Source organism: Taeniopygia guttata, chromosome 2 (assembly GCF_048771995.1).
Source record: "Taeniopygia guttata chromosome 2, bTaeGut7.mat, whole genome shotgun sequence".
NCBI lineage: Eukaryota > Metazoa > Chordata > Aves > Passeriformes > Estrildidae > Taeniopygia > Taeniopygia guttata.
In genome coordinates, this window is record NC_133026.1 from 32810098 (window position 1) to 32831648 (window position 21551).

A 21551-nucleotide genomic window follows, 5' to 3' on the forward strand; every position below is an offset into this window, starting at 1 on the left:
TTAATCCAGAACTGCACTTTTGATATGAATCTCTCAGTGGTCTCTGTTTTGCAGTACCTTGCTCTTGGAGTACATGAACTGGGTTCCTTATGGATGTAATTATCTGAAAGCTGTGTTCCAGAAATATACCAGGAGGTACCACAGCCACAAATGGACCCTTAATTCAAAGTAAAGAGCATCTGAAATGTATTTTTTGTGTACCTCAGATCCTCAGCACCCACTGTTTCACTCTACACATCTTCTCCTGTAGTCTACCATACATGCCAAGTGACATAGTCACCAAGCAACATACTGATTTGGAACTAATTGAATTTTTTTTTAGAGTGGGATGAATGTGAATTTATTTTTATTAGCTGTTTTCCAATAAATCTATAAATAACTATACACATAATCTTGTGATATTAACACTGAATCTGGCTATCTGATGATAGGGTAAAATGCATAAGATACCTTCTTTGTATATATATATACAACCTAGCATTATTCAAATATATGTACATGCTTTTGGTTATTCAGGGGCACAGTCTACCTATAGAAATATTGATAACAAATGCTCCAGTCCAAGAAAATAATGTAATAAAATTAATGGCTGAATTAATTTTAAAAGCTGAGAACAACTGTCCTATTTATTTATTTATTTGTATTTATGTGACTAGGAAAAAAATGTAACATTAAAAAAATGTATGATATTGTCAAATATGCAGCCCTCTTCTTTTCAGGTGCACTGGTGAGTTCATGTGGTATGTTTACAGAGGCAGAAAAATTTAGCTTAAAACCTGTGTTACAACACAGGTTTTGATGGTCACAGAGAAAAGAATGTTACAACCTTGCTATGTGTATTTAATGTTTGTGTTTCAGAATTGGGTCTAACATAGTTGTCATCTGAAAGGTGCCTTGCTGTTGCATTGCTTAATTTTTCCTTTTTCTGGGTATCCTGTGTAGCTAACATGATTCTTTCCTGGATATTCATTAAAATTTAAATCAGGCCTATAATTCAGTAAACTTCCAAGCCTATTAATAGTTAAAAGAGTGCAGATGGAAATTCATCAAATTCCTGCAATGCAAGGAATAGCACAAAAACTTGCCTCAGGGCAGATTTGTAAGTGGGAGGCATCAAGACACAGTTTGACAGGCGTGATAATTCAATAATATCAAAGTATTCTGACTGAAATTCAGATGTTGGATAGGAGACATTACTAATAATGAAAGAATTTATCAATTGTAGTAAACCAGAAGGCTGCCAGAAAGATGGAAACTAGGACCTGATTTTGCTAACAACAGAGATAAAATCTCACATGAAAGAACATTGGAGGACTTGAGGCTCACACTGGAATCCATTATGTGTGAAAAAAATACAAATTTAGATTAAAAAAAAGGTTTTGAGTACCGAGCAACATGGAAATTCAACTTTCCATACCTTTAAAAATTGCAGGAATTCTGCCATATCCTTCCCCCCAGCTATTAGTATAATTGAGCCTGTAAAATACAGTGAAAACACATTGATACCTGAAACTTCCTGAGTACATACTGATGATTACAAAAGCTAAATGCAAGCTTCCTTTAATTTTAAATTTTAATTTAAAAGTTTATTTCAGTAATTCTAGGTCAAACTGTAATCTAGGGAAAAAAAAAATGGTTTAAAGCAGGAGTAGATACCATGATAAATGTTGGTGATTACTTGCGAAATATGCCAATTCTTTCCAAATTAGATATAAATGCAATATTTGTGTTCATTTTATTCTTTATGAAAATTATTTCAGGAGATTTTGAACACTAAAGTCACAGTATAATTTATTTTAGCAGTCCTCTTTTTAGCTGTAATGAACATATTTCCTGGGGGACCGACAGACTATTGCACAACATAGAAGATTCTCTGTTTCATTAAAGCAAAAAGAAAAAAAAAATTGTGTCTTGCCAGAAAAACATAACCATGAGAAAATGTTTTCAGTAACAGCAAATTGATATAAAATACTTCTAATAGAATAATTTTAAAAGTTCTGTTCTTACCTGTCTTTTGAGACAGTTAGGCAAGCAAGGAATTTGAAATGGAGTTAGTACTACATGCAAATTGAATTTTCTTGATAGGACTTCAGGTCCTTCATTTTCTTGGTAGTGTTGGGGCAGGCAGGTTATCATGTTTAATATTTGAACTTTTAGGGAAAGATGCAGGATAAAATACCAATACCAGAGAATTTGTTACTGTGTCTGGATACTAAGGAAAAAACAGATGAATTCTGCCTAATTCTGGCAAGTGTCTATGGGAAACAGTGATTGCTTCTACTACTGCTACTGGTTATTTGTACAAGGTTACAAAATAAAACAAACAAACAAAATGAAAAGAAGCAGATTAAAGAGGTGTGATACTATTGCTTTCTGTTACTGATGAACAGAAGCTGGAAACAAGCTTTCAAGTAAGAGCAGAAAGTTTGAACTTGCATAGGAAAGGACTGATGCACAGAAAGTCTCACTTGGTGAATTCAGTTTCACTGTAAACTTCCAGTCCCACTCTGAAAAGGACATTAAACCCATGATACTTTTAATCGAAAATATTTTTTTCTTTAATTGCCAAGGTTTTTGTCTCTACATCTGGGCTTAGGGGAAGTGCTTCAGTCCTCCTTTCACTTGAACAAATTTGTATTTCAATGCTGGTTGATCAGCTGTTTGTGAGGAGAGGAGCTGTACTAGGCCAGTATAAACCCCTGAGCTCTCCAGAACTTCATGCAGGCATTTATACCTAAACAGGTTGCCCCTGCTTTGTTCTACTCTCTTGTGCAAGACAAAAGCACCAGGACTTTTACTTTCTATCACCTGAAGCTTTGACTCACAGTGGCAAAGAGTCTTCTCAAAAAGCCATCATCAGCTTCTTAGATGAAGTAGACAAAGAGGCACCACAGCTTCCTTTCCCATCCACCAAGAGCCAGCAGAGCACTCTCTTGTATCTGTGCCTGCTTCTTCTGGGACAGTCCTGGGGAAGCCCTCAGGAACCTGCTTGCTCCATGACAAGCACATATTCAAGTGAAAAAACCTAGATTAATTCTATCATGCTGGCAATTTATAGAATATTGGGTAGGTCTGCTATGGTATCTATATGAACACTATGGGAATCTTACACTGATAACTCAGATTCAAGTATGACTGGCTTGCAATGAGGAAAAATGTTCTGACTTGTTGATCCATAATCTGCAAGTAGGCAAGAAACAGAAATCAGACTTTCTTTCTAGCAGAACTGCTGGGGTTCTGCTAGAACTTGCAATGCAATGCTCTTCTGAGTTCACATCATTCTGACCCCAGTAGAATTTCCTTTCTATCAAGCTTTATTAGCCTGTCTCAGAAATTTATTTCTGGCTGCCAGAATTACATATGGATCCTTGGACTAGTAGAGTTTTTGCCCCTGCCTGTTGCACATATAGGGAGGTCCCATATTTCATGGATTCTCTTTGCAACTCCATGACAGCAGCTGCCCACTGAGGCAGGGATCTATGCCATCAATTTTACTTCATCAGTCTCCTAGCATTCAGCTATCATCCATAGCACCAGATCATGATTGACTGCACTCAGCTTCATTATACATACAGACTTAAACCTATCTGCAGTCTTACGCAGCACACCAGCACCAGGACCACTGATTCACAATAATCCACCTTCCCTCATCAGATGGTTCAGAACATATAAGTCCTATGCCCCTGTGGCTGCACTAGTTCAAAACCACCATTCAAATCCTAAAACTTGCCTTCAGCTCCAGAAAATTAATTTTTTGCACAGCATTTTCAGGTGGCTGCCTTGGGGACCTCAAGCTTGTAGTCATTGACACCTCCCTTTAGGAGCAGGACCCAGACCAAGGGTCAAGACATCCCTAAGAACAGTGCTCTCTGGACACAGTCCAATGCATGCAGAGGAGCCCACACTGTCTGTCCGGCTCTGTTCCCTGGAAAACTGGCCCAATTCCTTGGCAGAACAATCCAAGGGGATTTTAGCTCAGTGACCAAAGTCACAAGTCCTTATTGATTCAGGGGAAATCACCCACAAAGGAAATCAGTAGTTTCCAGGATGATATCTCTCTAATACAGGAGCCACCATCATACACATTTCAGCCCCAGAACTTTCAGAAATCCATGATCAAGAGAATGAATTATCTCACTGGGAGGCTTTGCTGAGGAAAAATTCCCAGTGAGAGGAAGTAGGAAGGTATAAGAAAATGATACATGATTATTTTGAGAAATGATATCTAAGTAAAAATTGATTTCTAAATGTAACAAATATTGTGCTTATAGAGCCCTAAAGAAATATTATTGCAACACAGGAAATAGTATTTGGAGATCAGCCCCTGTCTTCCCAACCATGATTGTCTGTCTCTTTAGAAGAAAAGTGCTAATAGGAAATTGTGTAGGGCTGAACTCTGAAATAAGCTTGCCTTCTTGTTCAGTGGACTCACTGTACTTTGGTCTGTGTTCTCGTAGTATTTGACATCACAGCAAGAGGGTGTTGGGGAGCAGCACATAGGATGAGGCAGCTGGGGATGTCAGCAGGTGTTTAACTGTTGAATGGGGTGGGAGGGTATTAGAGCACACCTGGGAGCTGGGATCCAAGACACACATAGGTCATGTGCAGTTTTACCTCTCCTGGATAAAGCAATAAATACAGCCACAAACCAAGACAGTTTGTTACAGAAAATTTGATTGAGAAGAATTGAGTGAAGTCATGTGGTTGCTGGTTCAATTCTTGACAAATTGGCTTAGCCTAGTGGAATTCAAGTAATGCAGGCAGCACAGCAGCAAGACTTCCATGAAGTGCCATTTTTTATTCCTGTTCTTGGAGATACCAGTATTCTTTGCTAAGATCTTGTTGGGATGTTCACACCATCCTTCAAAACAGTTGGAGCTGGCCACCACTGGTGGCCAGTTTGGATTCTGGTTAAGTTGGCTTGCTGGATGTTTTTGCCTTCCTGTGTTTGACAGACATGGTGATAGATTTTGATCTGTTTTACTTTCTTCTGCTGACCTTTTCTTTTTTCTCAATATGCTATTTTGTTTGGCTTGAATTGGCATCAAAATAAATGGATGCATTTGAAAATAGTGGGGTTTCTGTTGTTTTTGGTTTTTTTTTTCACCAGTGACAGCAAACTAGCTGGAGGTCCTACTTTTCTTGGAAATGCAGGGTGAAAAAAGCTGGGAACATGTCTTTTGGCAGGTGATAATACATAAATACATCTTCTGAATACCTATTAAATGCACTATTGTGTTATTAATACCCAGTTGAGCCAGTAATTCATTTATTATGATTTTGAACCACTGATTTGTTTTTAATCTGGATGACTTAGCCATCATATTAAAGTGAACTAAGCATTAATGCTTGTGCCATGTGCAAGTGATACAGCTGTATCAGTGATTTCCAGAGTTCACAAGTTTAATATATTCTGAAAAAAATTATTTCAGTATGTCTTTTTTATGCTCCATCTTACTCTAGAGTAAGAATGTTTGGAAAGGCTCAGCAGAATATTTCCCTTCATTTCATTAATTACTCAACTGTTGAAAAATGTCTGTTATTTCCTTCCAAAAATATACTATGGAAGAATTAGAGTTGTGGTTTTAGGATACAATGGGAATGAGCTACCTCAGCTGTTATTATAGAGGGTGTGCTGACTGGAAGAAAAAGGCTTAGGACATCAGTTCTACACTCTGAATCTTCACACCAAAAGGTCATCCCCCACAAGTAAATCTATCAGTACCTTAGTTGTGTGTTTTGCTGCCACCTGTATCTCTACATTACTGAATTTCTTTGGAAAAAAATTTGGGAGGATGAAGGTCCTTGATACACCTCTGTATAGCTCCCTTACCAGGCTACAGTGGATGTCCTGTGCTGATAGAGCAATGGTGTCAGGGAAAGATGGATATCACAAAATCACAGAATGCTTGAGGTGGGAGGGGACTTCTCATGGTCACCTGGTGCAACTCCTGCCCTGGCAAGACCACCTGAAGCAGGCTGCCTTTGGCCATGTTTCCAAGGAGGTATCACACCTCTCTGGGCTCAGTCACCCTCACAGGCTAAGTGCTTCCTTATGTTCAGATGGACCATCTTGTGTTTCAGTTGGTGCCCATCACCTCTGGTCTTCTCACTGGGCACAAATGAAAAGCACCTGGCTCCATCTTCTTTTGCAACCTCCCTTCAGGGTGTTTGTACACATTGCTGAGATCTTCCCTGAGCCTTTTCTTCTCCAGGCTGCACAGTTCTTGCTCAGCCTTCCATGGGACTTGCTCCAGTAGCTCCATCTGCTTTGCTCTGGGAAGTTCTGAACTGGACACAGTACTCCAGATGTGGTCCCACCAATGCTGAGAAGAGAGGAAGGACCACTTCCCTCAAACTGCTGTCCACTCCTCCTCATGCAGTCCCACATACCATTTGCCTTCCTTCTAGTAAAGGCAGTTTGCTGGCTCTTGTCCAACTTGGTGTTCCCCAGCACCCCCAGTCCTTCCTGCAAAGCTGCTTTCCAGCTGGTCAGCTGCAGCACATGCTGGCCCTCCTCGCAGCATGGGGCTGTTCCTCCCTTCATGTGAGACTTCCATTTGCCTTTCTTGAACTGCATGCGTTGTTGAATTGCACATCTGTCCACTTCTCCAGCCTGTCTAGATCCCTTTGGTTGGCATCATGAATCTCACAATTTTCTGTCATCAGCTAACTTGCTAAGGATACACCCTGCCCCATCACCCAGATAATCATGGCAACATTGAGCAGATCTGTCCCCAGTAATGATTCCTGGGGTACATTGCTCATTACTGGCTTCCAATTAGACTTTGTAGCACCGATCATCACCCTCTGGGCTCAGCAATTCAGCCAGTTTTCATTCTCATTCAGGCCATAATTCATCATCTCCTCTATGTGTGGGCCTTATGGGGAACAGTGTCAAAAGCATGACCTAAGGTAGACAATGTCCATTGTCCTCACCATTGTCCTTTCATCGCAGAATACCATCAGGATGATCAACCATTACTTTCCCTTGGTGAGTTCGTGCTCCTGGTCATCCTGTCCTTCACGTGCCTGGAGCTGGTTTCCAGGATGAGTGGCTCTGTGCCTTCCTAGGGCTGGAAATGAGTCTGACCAGTCTGAAGTTCCATGGCTCCTTCTTCCTGCCCTTTTCAAAGATTCAAATGGCATTTGCTTTCTTCCAGTCCTCAGACATGTCTCCCAACTACCACGATTGTTCAAGCTTTAGAGTGCCTCAAGATATCAGCCAGCTCTTTCAGCACTCACCCCAGTAGGGCCAATAAACTCATGAATGTGTGTTTTAAAAGCTTTTCAAAGACTCCTAAGTAAAGCACTCTTTTGCTTTTGGTCCCATCTTGTGTCATGAAGAATACAGAGAATAAACTTATCACAAACAGTTCTGCTTCTAAAATGCTGTGAAGGTCAGAAGTCAAAAGCAGAAACGAGGTGGTATTAAGAAGTATGATCATTCAAGAATTCTTCCTAGGCTACTCAGGAAACCTAAGAAAAGGTGACTTCAACCCAGTCCTAAAAATGACAACTTACAAGCCTGACAACTTTATTACTCCAGCTATCTTCCTAAGCATATTAAAAATGTCCTGCAGTGAGTTCCCCTTGTAGTGCTTCTGTTTCTACCTCACTATGTTTTTTCATGAGAGCTTGCCCGCTGCTTTCCTCTCTTACTCCACTGCCCTGCTGATTGCTTGCACCTATAATCCAACACTCAGGGTCTGTCTAAGGTTGTTCCTGTGCTCATGCAGTTAAGTGAAAAGTGGGATAAAGAAAACTATCCCTTTTCCTGGGGCAAAGAGAGGAAAGAGCTTTACAGCAAGGAAGTGAAAGAATACTCCACCTTCTTAAGCAAAATATTCTGCTCCCAGGGACTAAGAATCACTTGATGGCTCTCACAGACAGGTAAAATACTAATTTGTGTTTAGCTGTGGTACATGTATGATCTCAGGGCAGGGATCTTATAACCTTCCCCTTGACTAATACAGAAAAGATGAAGACTTGCTGAGGTAAGCCAATAGCCCCTCAATGCTGAAACTCAGTATGCTTCAGATGGTGAACTGAGGGGCAGTGAAAACCAAAAATTTAAACATCATTTCTAAGTGAAGAAAGCTATATTACCTACATAGTAGTGGGTCAAGAAAAGGTGAGGCTAGTTCAGCTAAATAGATAGAAAAGTAATTTATCTAATTATTTTTGTTTTCCCCCATAATTTTGGTGGGAAAAAAATAGAGGGATGTGAGCATTTCAGTGAATAAGATAGACATAATTCTCTGGAGTTGTCACTGATTTTGATAGCCACAATATTGTGAGGGCTAGAGATGTATTCAGATCCAAAAAGAGCCAAAGCAAACTGTTTATTGAAGTGAGAAACTATACATATTCTTATCCTTAAGCTGGTGTTAAAAGGCAAAAGTTAGAAAGCATTGATAGGTAGATTAATGCACACTGCAACAAATCCTCTCTTCAGGCTTTATGTCAAATGCCACTGTAATTTCTTTTTTTAAAATTTGTTTGTTCTAGGAATGGTTATTAAAAGTCAGAAAGTTGAGATGACCAGACTTGTTAAGGTTTAAAGCTCATGAGATAGATTTTTTAAAGCTAATGCTGTAAGTTCCATTTTCCTAACTCCTCCAGGAGTTTGCCGTGCTGATTTAGTCCCAGGTTCTATAAGGGAATACACGATTCTCCCCAAAACCGGGCTTTATAAGGAATGTTATTTCTGCCCTCCTGTGGCCACGGACCATTTTGCAGTTTTACATCGACGAGAATTCCAGACTTCAATCGCATTTAGGTAATTGCAAATTGCTTTTACTTTAGAGAACGTATATAAGTTTTGTATATCTGAGTAAATTTTCCTGTATAAAATGTATTTATATATATCTTTCATTTGAATATAATACTTGATTATTTAGATTTTCAAATTAATTACAAAAAATTCTTGTAGTTTATGTCATAACCCAGAATATGAAGCGGTAACGTGCATGTTACAAGAAACAGTTAAACAGCATTTATTTTCTAGTGACTGAAATTATTTTAGTTTTAGGGCCTGTGCCCCACTTATGGTCTGTTCACATGAAAAATGTTGTATAGTTGCATGCATCAGCTTCTTCGCAACTTCAGTGAGTCTTTAACTTATTTATGAATTAAATTGAACTCAGTTTTCACATCATGACAGTCAATCAATCTATCAGTCAATCAATCCACTGATTACACTGGAGTTACTTTAAATTTATCCCAGACTGTTGGCAGGATCAGATCACAAGACCAATTTGTATTTTAGAAAGATCCTATACAGTGTCAAGGTGACCATGTATCCCATATATGAATAATGCTGTCCACTACAGGCTTATAGAGGGTTGAATCATTTCAGTTAAGGCTGCTGTTTATCATATTTTCTGATAGCCAAATATCCAGAGACAGAATAGGTACAACTGCATGCACAGTGATTTCTCTTGTGCTTATTAGCTGGTGAGGGTCTGGACAAGAAATTTTGTAGCATGCATGTAAGAACATATAATGCAATAGTGATTTAAGGGAAAATTATTGTAAAAAACAAGAATAGATTATTCACTGTCAAATAATACTAACAAATGAGAATATTTTTCTGTTACATGTTGGAAAATGGGAAAAAAACCCTGAATTTATACATTACCTGCAAACATTTTCCTATGTGCTGCTTTTCAGTCAGCCCAAGTTACTGTATCCTCATCTTGGTGGTTTCTGGGTTAACTAAGAAAATCTCTATTGCACATGTTGTCCCAGTGCCAAACTGTTCACCATCTGCACTTAGCAGCAGAGGGAAATAAGGCCCAGAAAGAATTTATCACTAGTTACACATTTGAGATGGGGGTGGGCTCTGAAATCCTCCAGGCCCCCCCAACCCCGGGTTCATAAAATCATATGCAGTATAAATATCTGCAGAACATATTTGGTAGGAAGTGTCTTGAAATACAGAACTTCCAGAAACTTGTAATTGTGGCTGAGCAGACACAGGAAGAACTTTCTGAATAGAAAACTGTCTGCTCTTTTCCCTGGCCCTGCTCTTACCGCAGACTGACACATCAAGAGCAATTCAGAATCGCCTGGGTTCACACTTCTTTCAAGAGTCCATAAGCCATATGGATCCCAGTATAGGTAGTTATACCCAGTATAACTACACTATAGGCTGCTCTACCTCCACTGGTATTGAATTGCTTCACAGGAATCTAAATTAAACTTCTGACTTTTCTTTCATAGCTGCCAAAAGAAGTCAGCTGCTGAATTGGGCTGTACATTTTAGTTTGAAATGTGTCTTGAGGGACAGGCAAACCTGCACCACTCAGAATTGATGATGGTCTCTAAAGGCAAGTAGGTATTTAGTCAAAATGGTAACTACACTCAAAGACAAGCTCAGCACCAAACACGTGCTTTTGTATTTTCCTTGATCCTCTCTCTTCAACAGCAGAGTTCAAAGAAAGTTTGCCTCCATTCTTTTACAAATAAATTTCTCCATGTTGGCCCTAGAATAAATTCCAAACACTTTTATTGCCCCAAGATGTGGATGTATTTTAAGTACCTGCAGAGTTAAGCAGCTAAGAAAAGCAGATGATTTTTAGAACTTCCCCTCTGTTCTCCTTCACTAATTCAGCCAAACAGGAAGTGCTCCAGGCTTTGGAGCAGAGATGTCCCTGCATCCTGCAGACCCAGGTGAGGCAGGCTGTCCCCCTACACCCCATGGAGAACCCCATGCCAGAGCGAGTGGGTGCCACGAAGAGGCTGTGACCCACGTGGGAAGCCTGCACTAGAGTGGCTTTCCTGGCACTTGTGACCCTGCAGGGCACCCGCACTGGACAGTCTGTTCCTGAAGGACAGCACCACATGGGAGGGACTCACTGTGGCAGTTTGTGAAGATGTGCAGCCCATTAAAGGACTCATACTGGAGAAGCCCATGGAGGAGTGTCTCCAGGAAGAGGGACTCCACATTGAAGCATAGGAATAGTGTGAGGAGTCCTCCCCCTGAGGAGGAAGGAATGGCAGGAACATCACTTGGTTAACTGACCCCAATCCCCATTTATTGCACTGCAGGGTTGGAGGAGGTGGAGGTAGAGAATTTGGGAGTGATCTTCCTCGTCTTCATCCATGAGACTTTTGTTATGTTTTTTTCTTAACTGTCCAGCTGAAGATGGAAGTGATATAGTGATTTTGGTAGGCTCCTTTTGTCCACCCTGCATCAGCCCACCACAAGCATCTCCACAAACTGTAAATCTGTTTTCAACGGATAACTTTAATATAAAGCTCCTCAGAGATTTATGATGCACTTTGAACCTCAGTGATACAAACTGATTTAATGTTTTCTTTCATGTGAGGTGGGGTGGCTTTAGGAACTAAGGGTCAAAACCCAAACAAAGTTTTGGTTTACAGTATTCCTAATAGTTACTACTGGTTTTGAACCACTTTTCATCTATTATTTGTTACTTGTATATTCACAAACGTGGTATTTGCAAAGACAATTACATGGCTCTGTGTGCCCTACAGCACTCCTATTACATTGCTGCACGTCTGTGCATTTGTGCTACAGTATGCAGGTTTAGCTCCAGTTTCCATTATTTAAATATTTCTTTCAGTGTGGCTGAGGTACCAAATAGATATGAGGAGAAAAGAGATCACGTGGTCCAACATTCTGTTGAAAGCATGGCCAACATCCTGTTGAAAGCATGGCCATAAATAATTATCTGCTGAGGTATTGCTGTGCAAGACAAAGCAGTACTTGGGTGCTTCTGAAAATCTGGGATGTAGCAACATGAATTTTCCTGTGCAAGGTTTTTCTGACCTATGTCTGTCTTAATCACGTGACTCCTTTTTTAAGACTTGCAAACAATGGAAGTACCCTTCTGTTTTTCATTTCACTTTATGCATTATCAGCATGTTGGAGGATGGTAATAAAAGGATGGAACAAGTACAATTGTAGCCTACAGAGGTATCTCGGTTTTCTGAAAACCAATCTAGAATATTTCTTCCACCAGTTCACTCTAGGGATCTAAGTGGATAATTTTTATGATAACAGCAAAAGAAACCTTGGTTTTCACTAAAATTTTAATTGGATACAGTTCTGACTAAAGCCATAGGACTGACCTTCTGTCTAATCACTTATGAACGGATATGAAGAGATGAAAATTGTATTTTTACCAATCCATTTTTCATGAGATAGAATATACATAAAGATACTGTAAGCTTTTCTTTTCTTTCCTAGTGGCACGAATTTTTTCATCCAAACTCTGTGCTACAAAAGATCTGAGTAGCACTAGATGAGGCCCTTCTACACTATGTCATCAGGAGAGTGCAAATCAGACATCCATGGCTGTCAGTGTATCTGTGCCAGATGTACTTTTGTGGGTGGCACTAATGAAAGCATTTCCAATTCCTGCTAACAGGTGCTCTTTAACTTGGGGAAATTTTTAAAATGTCTCGCTTAAAGTTTGGAAATTTCTAGTGGTCTGTTGTTGCTAAGGTTAACCCAGGGTTCATATTATAAAGCAAATGCAAAAGGCAGTTGCAAAAGCAATTGAAAGGAATCTAAGACTGACAGATTTCAAACACAATTCCCAAGTCTGGCTCCTTCTGAGGGTAAATCAAAAGTGTCACTTTACACTCCAGTAAATCTGTCTAAATGGTATATTGAAATCAACCCCATGATGAGCCTTTGGACTTATAAATTAATCAGTACATTGTCAGCTGTCTTCTCTATAAGCTTAAGTCAGGACCTAAAATAAGCCTGGTGGTTTTTTGCATGGAGACTTTAATAATAGGCATAAATATTGCTTGTATGGCAAGAAAGGCTGGGAGCTCCTGAACCCTACAAGAATTCATGCCAGGAAGTCTCAATAGTCTGTCAATTGATTTACTTGTGTCCTTTCTTTGCTTTTTCCCAATTCATGAATAATATCTGTATGTGGATAATAAATAATCCAGTGAGTGATAGCTAGAGCAATGTATGCTGCCTGTTGTGCCCCTTCTCCTCCTGTTGCACTATCCAGTGATTGTTTTCTTGGCTCATGTGCTCTCAAGCCAAACAGAAATTTTGCACAGCATAGCATAATTCCTACTTTATGTACTTTGCAGCTAGCAGTTCCTCTGCTAAGGGAAAATAAATCAATAGCCACCTCCTGTATCCATGCTATGAAGCTTGCCATAAGAGGACAACTTAATTGTACCTGCTGCTGGGCCAGTGTTTGGGCTTCTGCTTTCCTCCCACAGCAGCTATCATTAATGCCAATAGATGTGTACCCTTTCCCTGTTGCTAGGCGATATGTACCTTAAAAAGGCAGCTTCTATTGCTGCTCAGGGATTCTCACAAATCTTGTTTCCTTTTGGTTCATATGATGTGCAGTGAAGTTTGCAGGACCAGAAACACAGCTCAAAGTTCAGGACATTTCCTTCTGCTATCAATTTGACTGTAAATCACTTAAAGATCCTGGTTTTCCTGACTGAGGAATAAATGACGCCTGTTCTGGTGGTAGGCAATTGCAAGACTTCTACTTCATAGCCTGAATCTTTGACTTTCCCCACACACAATTTATTGACCAGTGTCCTTCAGCATGGACTTGGCTGTTGTACCCAATTATTATACTGTAAAACAAGTCTTTCAACAGGTCTTTGTTAGGTAAAGTGTTTTCTGAGGCTCAGAGAAAAACCCAAAGATTGGTTTGGGACTCTTATATTCAGAAAGTGTAACCCCACTGGTTTTTATCTGTTTAGAATTTCCTTTCCCTTTGTTATTTCAGGTATAAATGAGTAGAGAGAATAGATATTCTCAGGACTATAATCTAATTCCTTTGGATTGAATTAGATTCACCAGACACAGCTTGAATAGTATTGTATTTCCTGTAGCCTCATTAACTTTGTGGAAGAATGGCAACTCAGCCTCTGTCCCATCTATGAATTGATCTGGTCAATGTGATAGAGTTTTTTTCCAGGTTCTTGTAAAGATATGTGGAATGTAAGGTAATCTGTTATTAGTTTTTCAGCATAAAGACTAAGACAAGAGACAGGAGAAGTAATAAACTCTCAGATACCCAAACCTTGAGGAAGGGGAGGCAACAGGACAGTAGCAAAGAGCAGAACTCCCAGACCAGTTATTGATGGGACTCGAACAGAACCACTCAATGCCTTGAGGAGGTTCAGCCGAATGGACACTGTGCATGGGCACTGTGAATGTGGGTCTGTATGATCTGAGTGCAACCCTCAAGCCAGGCCAGCTGGACAGCAGAGTGAGTGCTCTGATTGCCAGTGACTGAGGAGTCAAAGGGACCTGGAGGTCTGAAGGCTGGGAACTGGAGAGAGACAGATTGTCTGGTTCCAAGCTATTGAACAGACTGAGCACCAAAGGGCTGCTGATGAAGGCACCCATTTGTGTGTGATTCTAAATGTCAGTTTAAAGCTGGACTAGCTGTGAGCAGAAGAAGAGGTGTAGGAGCCAGCTGCCAGAGAGACAAGTTGCCTTTGAGATTTATATCTAAGATGACCCATAAAAAACAGGAAAAGCGTTTTCTCAACACTTGATTTTATTTAGCTGCTCATGACATAAAGGCTATCAGCAGTTTTGATCCTTCTTCTCATTCTTATTATTCACATCATAGGCTTCTTTTTATTTGAACCATGCATCTTTATTAATTTTATGCTTCTTTTAATCCTGCTTAAAATACTGTAAATTATACAGCCATTGTTCTGAAATTTGGTTTTACAACCAATAGGACATAAGTAGCACAGAAATAAATAGAATTTATACTACACTGCCACTGAAGTAAACTACTACAACAATCATTACAATTATCATTGCCTTTTTTGTCAGGGGTTTGTACAGAAAAAAATACATTATGCATACATGAAGGTAGGTTTGCATTTCAATTCATATGTTTCCTTTTCATGACCTTTAGTTTTGAAAACACATTGCAGCTTTTCCAAGTCTTTCAAATTCTGTCTTCATAATTTCATTCCAGTATTAACGTAACTGTTAGAATTCATATCCCTAAAAATACCAGACAAATAAAACAAAAGCTGTTATAATTAGGTGAGACAGTGAGAAAGGAATGAAAGGAATCAAATTAAATGAGAGAGAACCTTGGCTTCTAATATATCTGTTATCTTTTCTGGCCTGAACTTCTACTTTATGCATGTGTCAGATGGAGGTCAGGAGTAGCCAACTGAAACTTGGTTAAAAGACAAATGGGCAGTTTCAGTAAGGCAGCAGCTATGATAAGAAGGACTATTGTTGAAGGGCTGGTTTAAATTATTCTTAGTACTAGCAGGAAATAGTTTTTCTATCCTGAAAAAAATTCTGAGTTGTCATAAAAACTTTTCTGTGATAACACGGAATGAAAAATCAAAATCTCAAATATTGTCTCAGTAAGAAAAAATGAAAAAAATAGGATTGGATGAGAAAAAATAATTTCCAGAATGCTGCTGTTCAGCTTGGAATTGTGCCCTTTTTTTAACTCTAATTTTCATACATTTAGAAAATGGAGGAATAATTTTTAGGTAAGTTTGTAATTTTATAGTGCTGAAATTGGATATTTTAATGATTCTGATCCTTCTTCACCAATGCTATGACTTTTCAAAATGAAACCTGATCTAAAAAAAATCAAATCTAATCCTGTCATATAAACATTTTCAGATTTGGCTATTTGGCACCTTCTCATTTAAAAGGGTTTTATAAAAAGATTCTCTACTACTTTTGATGAAGCTTTTTGATTTGATGAACTGCAGTCTTTCTTTTGGCAAATTGAACTCATATTGAAATGCTTAGGAATATTCCTAGAGGAATTCTAGCTGTATTAATCATTGCTAACCTATGATTTAATATGCATTTTCATATGTGGCATGAACACTTGTGTTGCATTACCTGGTTCAAATTCCTCAACGTCCCGAGGCAGATTGACAGGCAGTGACTTCCCAAATCTCTGTGGCAAATTTAGAAGTGACTGACTGGAACCTTTAACAAGAGGAGATCTCTCAAGCCTGTGCGATACCTTTGGAGCATGATTACGTATGTTCTCTCCAAAAGCTCTTCCAAATCTCAGGGGCAAATTAGAAAATGGTTTAATGCTTCTTTCTTCTGGATAATTTCTTCCAAATCTAAGAGGTAAATTAGCAACTGAATTTGGCATCTTGCTTGCTGCAAAAGGATTCATTTTAATGATATCTTTTGATCTCCAGTCTTCCATTTCTTCAAAATTGAGACTTCTCTGCTTTTCTTCTAAAATATTATCTTTAATCTAATGAAAAATAATTTTAAAAAGGATATGATTATTTTATAGGGAATTACCCCAGCTACCAATGACACAAAGTATTCAATTTCGTACCTCCTTAGAAAGCTGCTGGGTAATGCTCTTATTTTTTTGAATATGTAATATTTTTTTAGATCTATTTGCTAAACTCTATTGTAAAATGAGCTCCTTCATATGGATTATTTCACATGCTGTCCTGCTTACCTTTTCAGGGCTCTGACCACAAGGGCATATTTCCATCAGTATCAGCAAATGGTTCAGCTCAAATAGTGTCAGTAGGAAATATTTCTGGGCACAGGTGTCAGTACCTGTGCAGTCAGCTCAGATAGGACAGCAGCTGCTGTCAGGTCCACATTTGCTAGTATCACCACCTGAAGTTCTCTGGAGTGGAAGATGCTGAACATATTTTGTGACTTCACACAGACCCAGACTCTTACTCATCTGCTCTGGATGAACAGGAGGATGGACCAAACTACCTGAAGGTATAGCTCTTTTCTTCCTCAGCATTGGGTGGATGCTTTAGACCCACTATCCATCCAGGCTGTCAGGCAGGGAAGTGAATGGAAAGCTTTTGGGTCAAGTTCATATCATACCTGTTCTGGCCTTGCAGCCTAGAAGTTGCCCTGAGATTTAAATGGGTTTGGTCCTCCACTAGCTTGCGAGATGCATTTGGAGCTCCTGGGTTCCTAATCTTTGTGCAACCAGCACAAAACACACTTTCTATATCTATGCTGTCATACAGTGAAGAACTGAGCCTAGTATATTACCTGTCTGAGGAGGTAAAGGGCAGCTGTTGCCTGAAAAGTAGCTTTATCAGTATGACCCTTATAGAGCAGTGTTCTTGCCTGGGCATATTGAAAGCAACTTACTTTTGTGACAAAACTAAGTTTCCAGGACTTAACAGCAAATATGTACAAATATGGATTTAAATTTCAGTTGAAAACACAAATGCTACTAATCATAATTTCACTCCCTTATCCCTGTTTGTCTTCCCTGTGAGCTTCTCCAGTTACTTGCAGAAATCCGGAATGAGCCATTCTAGTTCATACTTCATGATTTAAACTTTAAATAAACTATCCCTCTGATGCACCTGCGCACTGCTTCTGGAAGTATATAAAAGATAGTGAGCTACAGTCCAGAGGATTTGACTAGCATAATTCAAATTGTATTTTGTTTTGAAGGATGTTCGTTGTACCGATGATGGTAAGTCAAAAAGAGAGGTTGGCTCCCATTTCCGAGGGAGTATTTGCAGGGAAGACATGAAAAATAATAGGGATGAGGTGTGCAAATTTCATTTGGCACCTATTGAGACATAATAAATATGCAACCCTGCAAAGAAATTTTTATAGGCAATTTCCAGAGTAAAATTTTAAGACCATTAAGTATATTAGATTTAAAATGTTCTCTGTTTATCATTATCCTTTGAGTATTACAAGCACGCCTTTATTAATTTTGGATTAATAATCTATCAGTTATATTATGTGCATAAAACACCTGACAGGAATGTTAATTTAGGACTCACTGTGTAAGTAAGAAACATTTCAGAAAAAGTCACAACCTAATCACAAAACTGTACTGCAAGAAAATTGAAACATGAGTTGATTTACACAGTATGTGTGTCTGAGCTAAGGAATTTCTTGAAAATTCTTTTGACAAGCTTTTTTCATACTGCTAGTGCTGCAATGCTGAATGCTGTGGAATGAGTTTAGGACATCCAGTGTGCTCAGGATCTGACCCACAGTTCCCCCAGACAATGTCATAGTAATACATGTCTTACCTCATAATATTTATCATCATTGTCTTCTTTGCTCTGCAGCCTGGACTTCATTGGTTCATTTAGGCACATGCTGTTTGATGTGAGAAAGACCACTGTAGCTAAAGCAAACAGAATTAGCTTCTTGGTTGAAATTACTTTCATTTTTTTCAAGTTAAGCTTACTTAGAGAGCTCAGAATCTGTACAGAAAATAAAACTGCCATCTTTTTATATAACCAGAAAACAAAACAATTTTTTTTTTCGCCATGACATCAATCTCTAAAGCTCCAATTCCCAATATTAATTAAGGAAGTAATTTGAATACATTAAAGAATGTTGGGAATTTCTTTTGTGGAGCTTCTTAGACAACATAACTCCTTGTTAAAGACACGCTAACTTTACAAATATTTTCTTCTGGTGAAGTATGTGTTAATTAGCTAATTTTGAGAGCCACAACAGTAGGCATATACAATAGCCACAACGCTCCATCACTGGTAGACAAAATCACCTTGTTTCTTTCTTTTGTATCAGTGTCCTCAGAAGGACTAGGAAAAGAAGCTTTCCCCATGTAAGCATTCTTCTGCTCAAACAATCATTTTGGACCACAGAATGCTTGTTTATACTTATGTACACCTAGGAACATTTGTCCCATTAAAATCAAGTGCTGTGCATTGGAGTTGTTGATCGGATCCTTAGAGATGGTATGCATCAACGTAATCTATTGATGTACATAATGTCTGTGCTCTAAATTTGACATATTCGTTTGCATTTATAATGGGTTAGGTATGTGCTTTTAAAACCCTGCCCGTAACGTGAATTTTTAGAAATTCCAAAGGCTATGATACATCTATATTTTTCAGGCCAAATTTCCAACAGTGGTTTTTAAAAAGACATCTGCCACTTAGCTAAACACAGTGAAAGCACTGGACTGCCGTGCATGTTCTGTCCCAGAAGGAAATTCAGGATGCAGACTAAGCCTACCCTTAAAGCACACACTGAATTAGTTGCTATATGGGATTGCAAGTCAGGCTAATATTAGAAAAAAAGCATATTGTGTTGTTCTTCCATTTGTTATTCCTAAATTCTTGAACTGATTTAAATTAGTACTTAAAATCAGCCCCATATGGAGGAAATTTGATTGCTTGCATTAAGTGCTCACACTGACAATTGGACTCCAGGCATCTTATTTTGCAATTTAACACCAGAGTTGTAAAATGTCCATTCCATCATGGCACTAGCAATGTTATCCCAAGAGAACATGTTTTACGCTGTGGACAGCATGGATAGTATGGGCTGTTCATCTGTTGTCAGGATGTTACTGTCTTTGCTGCATAGTGAAGCTGAAGTATTTGCAACTAATCTCATTTTTTAATTAAGTTGGCTGTTTTGATGGGTGCATGCCTGCAGTCATTTCTACCTCAGATTCCCTGAAACTGAGATCCTGAAAGCCATAAGCAGCCTTCAGAAGGAAATTCCATTAACAGAGCTGGAAGTGAAAAGGGGACAGTTTCTCTTAGATGAACTTCCCCAGGTGGAGAGGGTGTCAAAGAGTCTACTCATTTTTTATGTGACAGAGACCATCAAATTGCTAAAAGATATGAAAATGGGTATCAGTAAGATAATTATATTAATAATTTACTGGCTTTTGTATGTTCATTTCCTTTGCTGTTGTACAGTTGCATTTACATTTACATTTTTGAACTATGTTTTTTTGTAGTGTGTAATCCTTCTGGCCCTGGCTGACAGCAGAAAAGGTTGAGTTTAAAGACCATAGAATCATAGATGGTTTTGAGTTGGAAGGGACCTTAAAGATCCTCTAGTTCCAACCCCCCATGCCATAGTTTGGGGTGCTTTCCCCTAGATCAGATTGCTTTGAGCCCCATCCAAGCTGGCCATCCACTTCCAGGGATGGGACATCCACAGTTTTTCTTGGCAATCTGTTCCAGCGTCTCACCACCCTCACAGTGAAGAATTTCTTCCCCATATCTAATCCAAAACCACATTCTTTAAGTTTAAAGCTATTCCCCCTTGTCCTTTCACTACAGGCCCTTGTAAAATGTCTCTCTCCAGCTTTCTTGTAGGCTTCCTTTAGGTACTGAGGAACTGAAATATGGTTAAGGTCTCCCTGGAGCCTTCCCTTCTCCAGGCTGAACAACCCCAACTCTCTTAGCCTGTCTTCATAGGAAAGGCTCTCCAGCCCTGTGATCATCATCATGGCTCTCCTCTGGACCCATTCTAACAGTCCTTATTCTGTTAGGGGGCCCAGAGCTGGATGCTGTAATTCAGGTGGAATCTCATGAGAGCGGAGTAGAGGGGCAGAGTCGCCTCCCTTGCCTTCTGGCTCAACTTCTTTTGATGCAGCTCAGGTTATGGTTGGCTTTCCGGGCTGCAAAATCACTTTTCTGGCTCATGTGATGGGAGCAAGCACAGTTCTGTATAGTCTCAAGGGCCAGTGGTTCCCCTTGCATTCTCTGAGACTGTTCTACAACGTGCTTTAGCGTGGGATGTGGTAGATAGGGTGGGAAAAGATACTGTACCAGCAGTGATTGATGAGGAGGGCTTGTACGAGCACATATAAACCATGTATGCTGGAAGTAAGAAGGCATGATGATGCATTTGTCCTGAGTTCCTTGGTATGAGCCCTCTTCTCAGAATAGGTGATTTGTCTTCTGTTTTTAAATAATATTCCTGGCAGGGAAATGGAATTCTGGGGATACCAGAATTTTGGTATTTGCAAATCTGAGCCAAATTCTTTGGAAAGCAGAGGGAATAAAATGTCAGCGGAGAAGACCTCTAGAAGGAGCCCATGTAGTCTTAGTGCTCTGGCAGGTCAGGGGCAGCAATTGTCTCTTTTCACCAGGGACTGAATGTGGATTACTGACTCTCTGGAGCCTCATGTCAGGGGGCTTCATTCTGTGGGAGTAGACAGATTTTCCAAGTTCCTTTACTTTATGGTAACAATAAAGACATACAATAACAATCAAGAATGCAATTCACACTCTAATATCTATCTAATGTGGTAATTTACCACTGGGCCTTCCTTTTCTCTAAGCTGCTGCTGCTTTATGAACCTCTCTTGATCAATGATCTTGCAATTAACTCTGTGAAAATATTTGTCTTCTAAATTAAATAGTATTTGCAAGAACCAAAGATTCTCTCTTACAGTGTTTGGCATAAATACAAATTGTGCTTTCCCTGGACAGAGAAAGAAAATGTATTGCTGTTTTCCATGCCAAATCAGGCTTTCTTGACATTCAGCTTACCTCCTATGTATGTTGATTTTTAATCAACATAAAGTGAAGATTTCAGGTGTTTTGTAGGCCAGGCAGTCAGGGAGTTGTGTATCCTTGTACTTTCTAATGTTAATTTATCTTTGATGGCTCTATAGCAGGAACTCCTTGGAAAGTTCAAGTCAAGAAATTACAGTGATTGTTCGTTACCTTCCTGAAGAAGGATTTGTCAGACTCTACTGCTCAAGTACCAGAATTGATAACATAAGTGCTCTTCATCAATGTGATCATGACTTCAGCAGCAGCATTAGCTG

The 21551-nt window shown here is 39.3% G+C and overlaps 1 protein-coding gene across 4 annotated transcripts in view; it reads right to left on the reverse strand.

The window, feature by feature from the left end:
- Positions 1-14513: 14513 nt before the first annotated feature.
- NPVF (neuropeptide VF precursor) overlaps positions 14514-21551 on the reverse strand; it is a 49124-nt gene continuing 42086 nt past the window's right edge. For 2 of the 4 annotated variants that reach the window (XM_072923997.1, XM_072923996.1), the window contains 3 exons: positions 18031-18128; positions 15869-16241; positions 14514-14995 (listed from right to left, as the gene is read on the reverse strand). In XM_072923997.1, coding sequence (XP_072780098.1) covers positions 14988-14995; positions 15869-16241; positions 18031-18099 — 450 coding nt within the window. In that variant the 5' untranslated portion in view covers positions 18100-18128 and the 3' untranslated portion in view covers positions 14514-14987. 4 annotated transcript variants of the gene reach the window in all.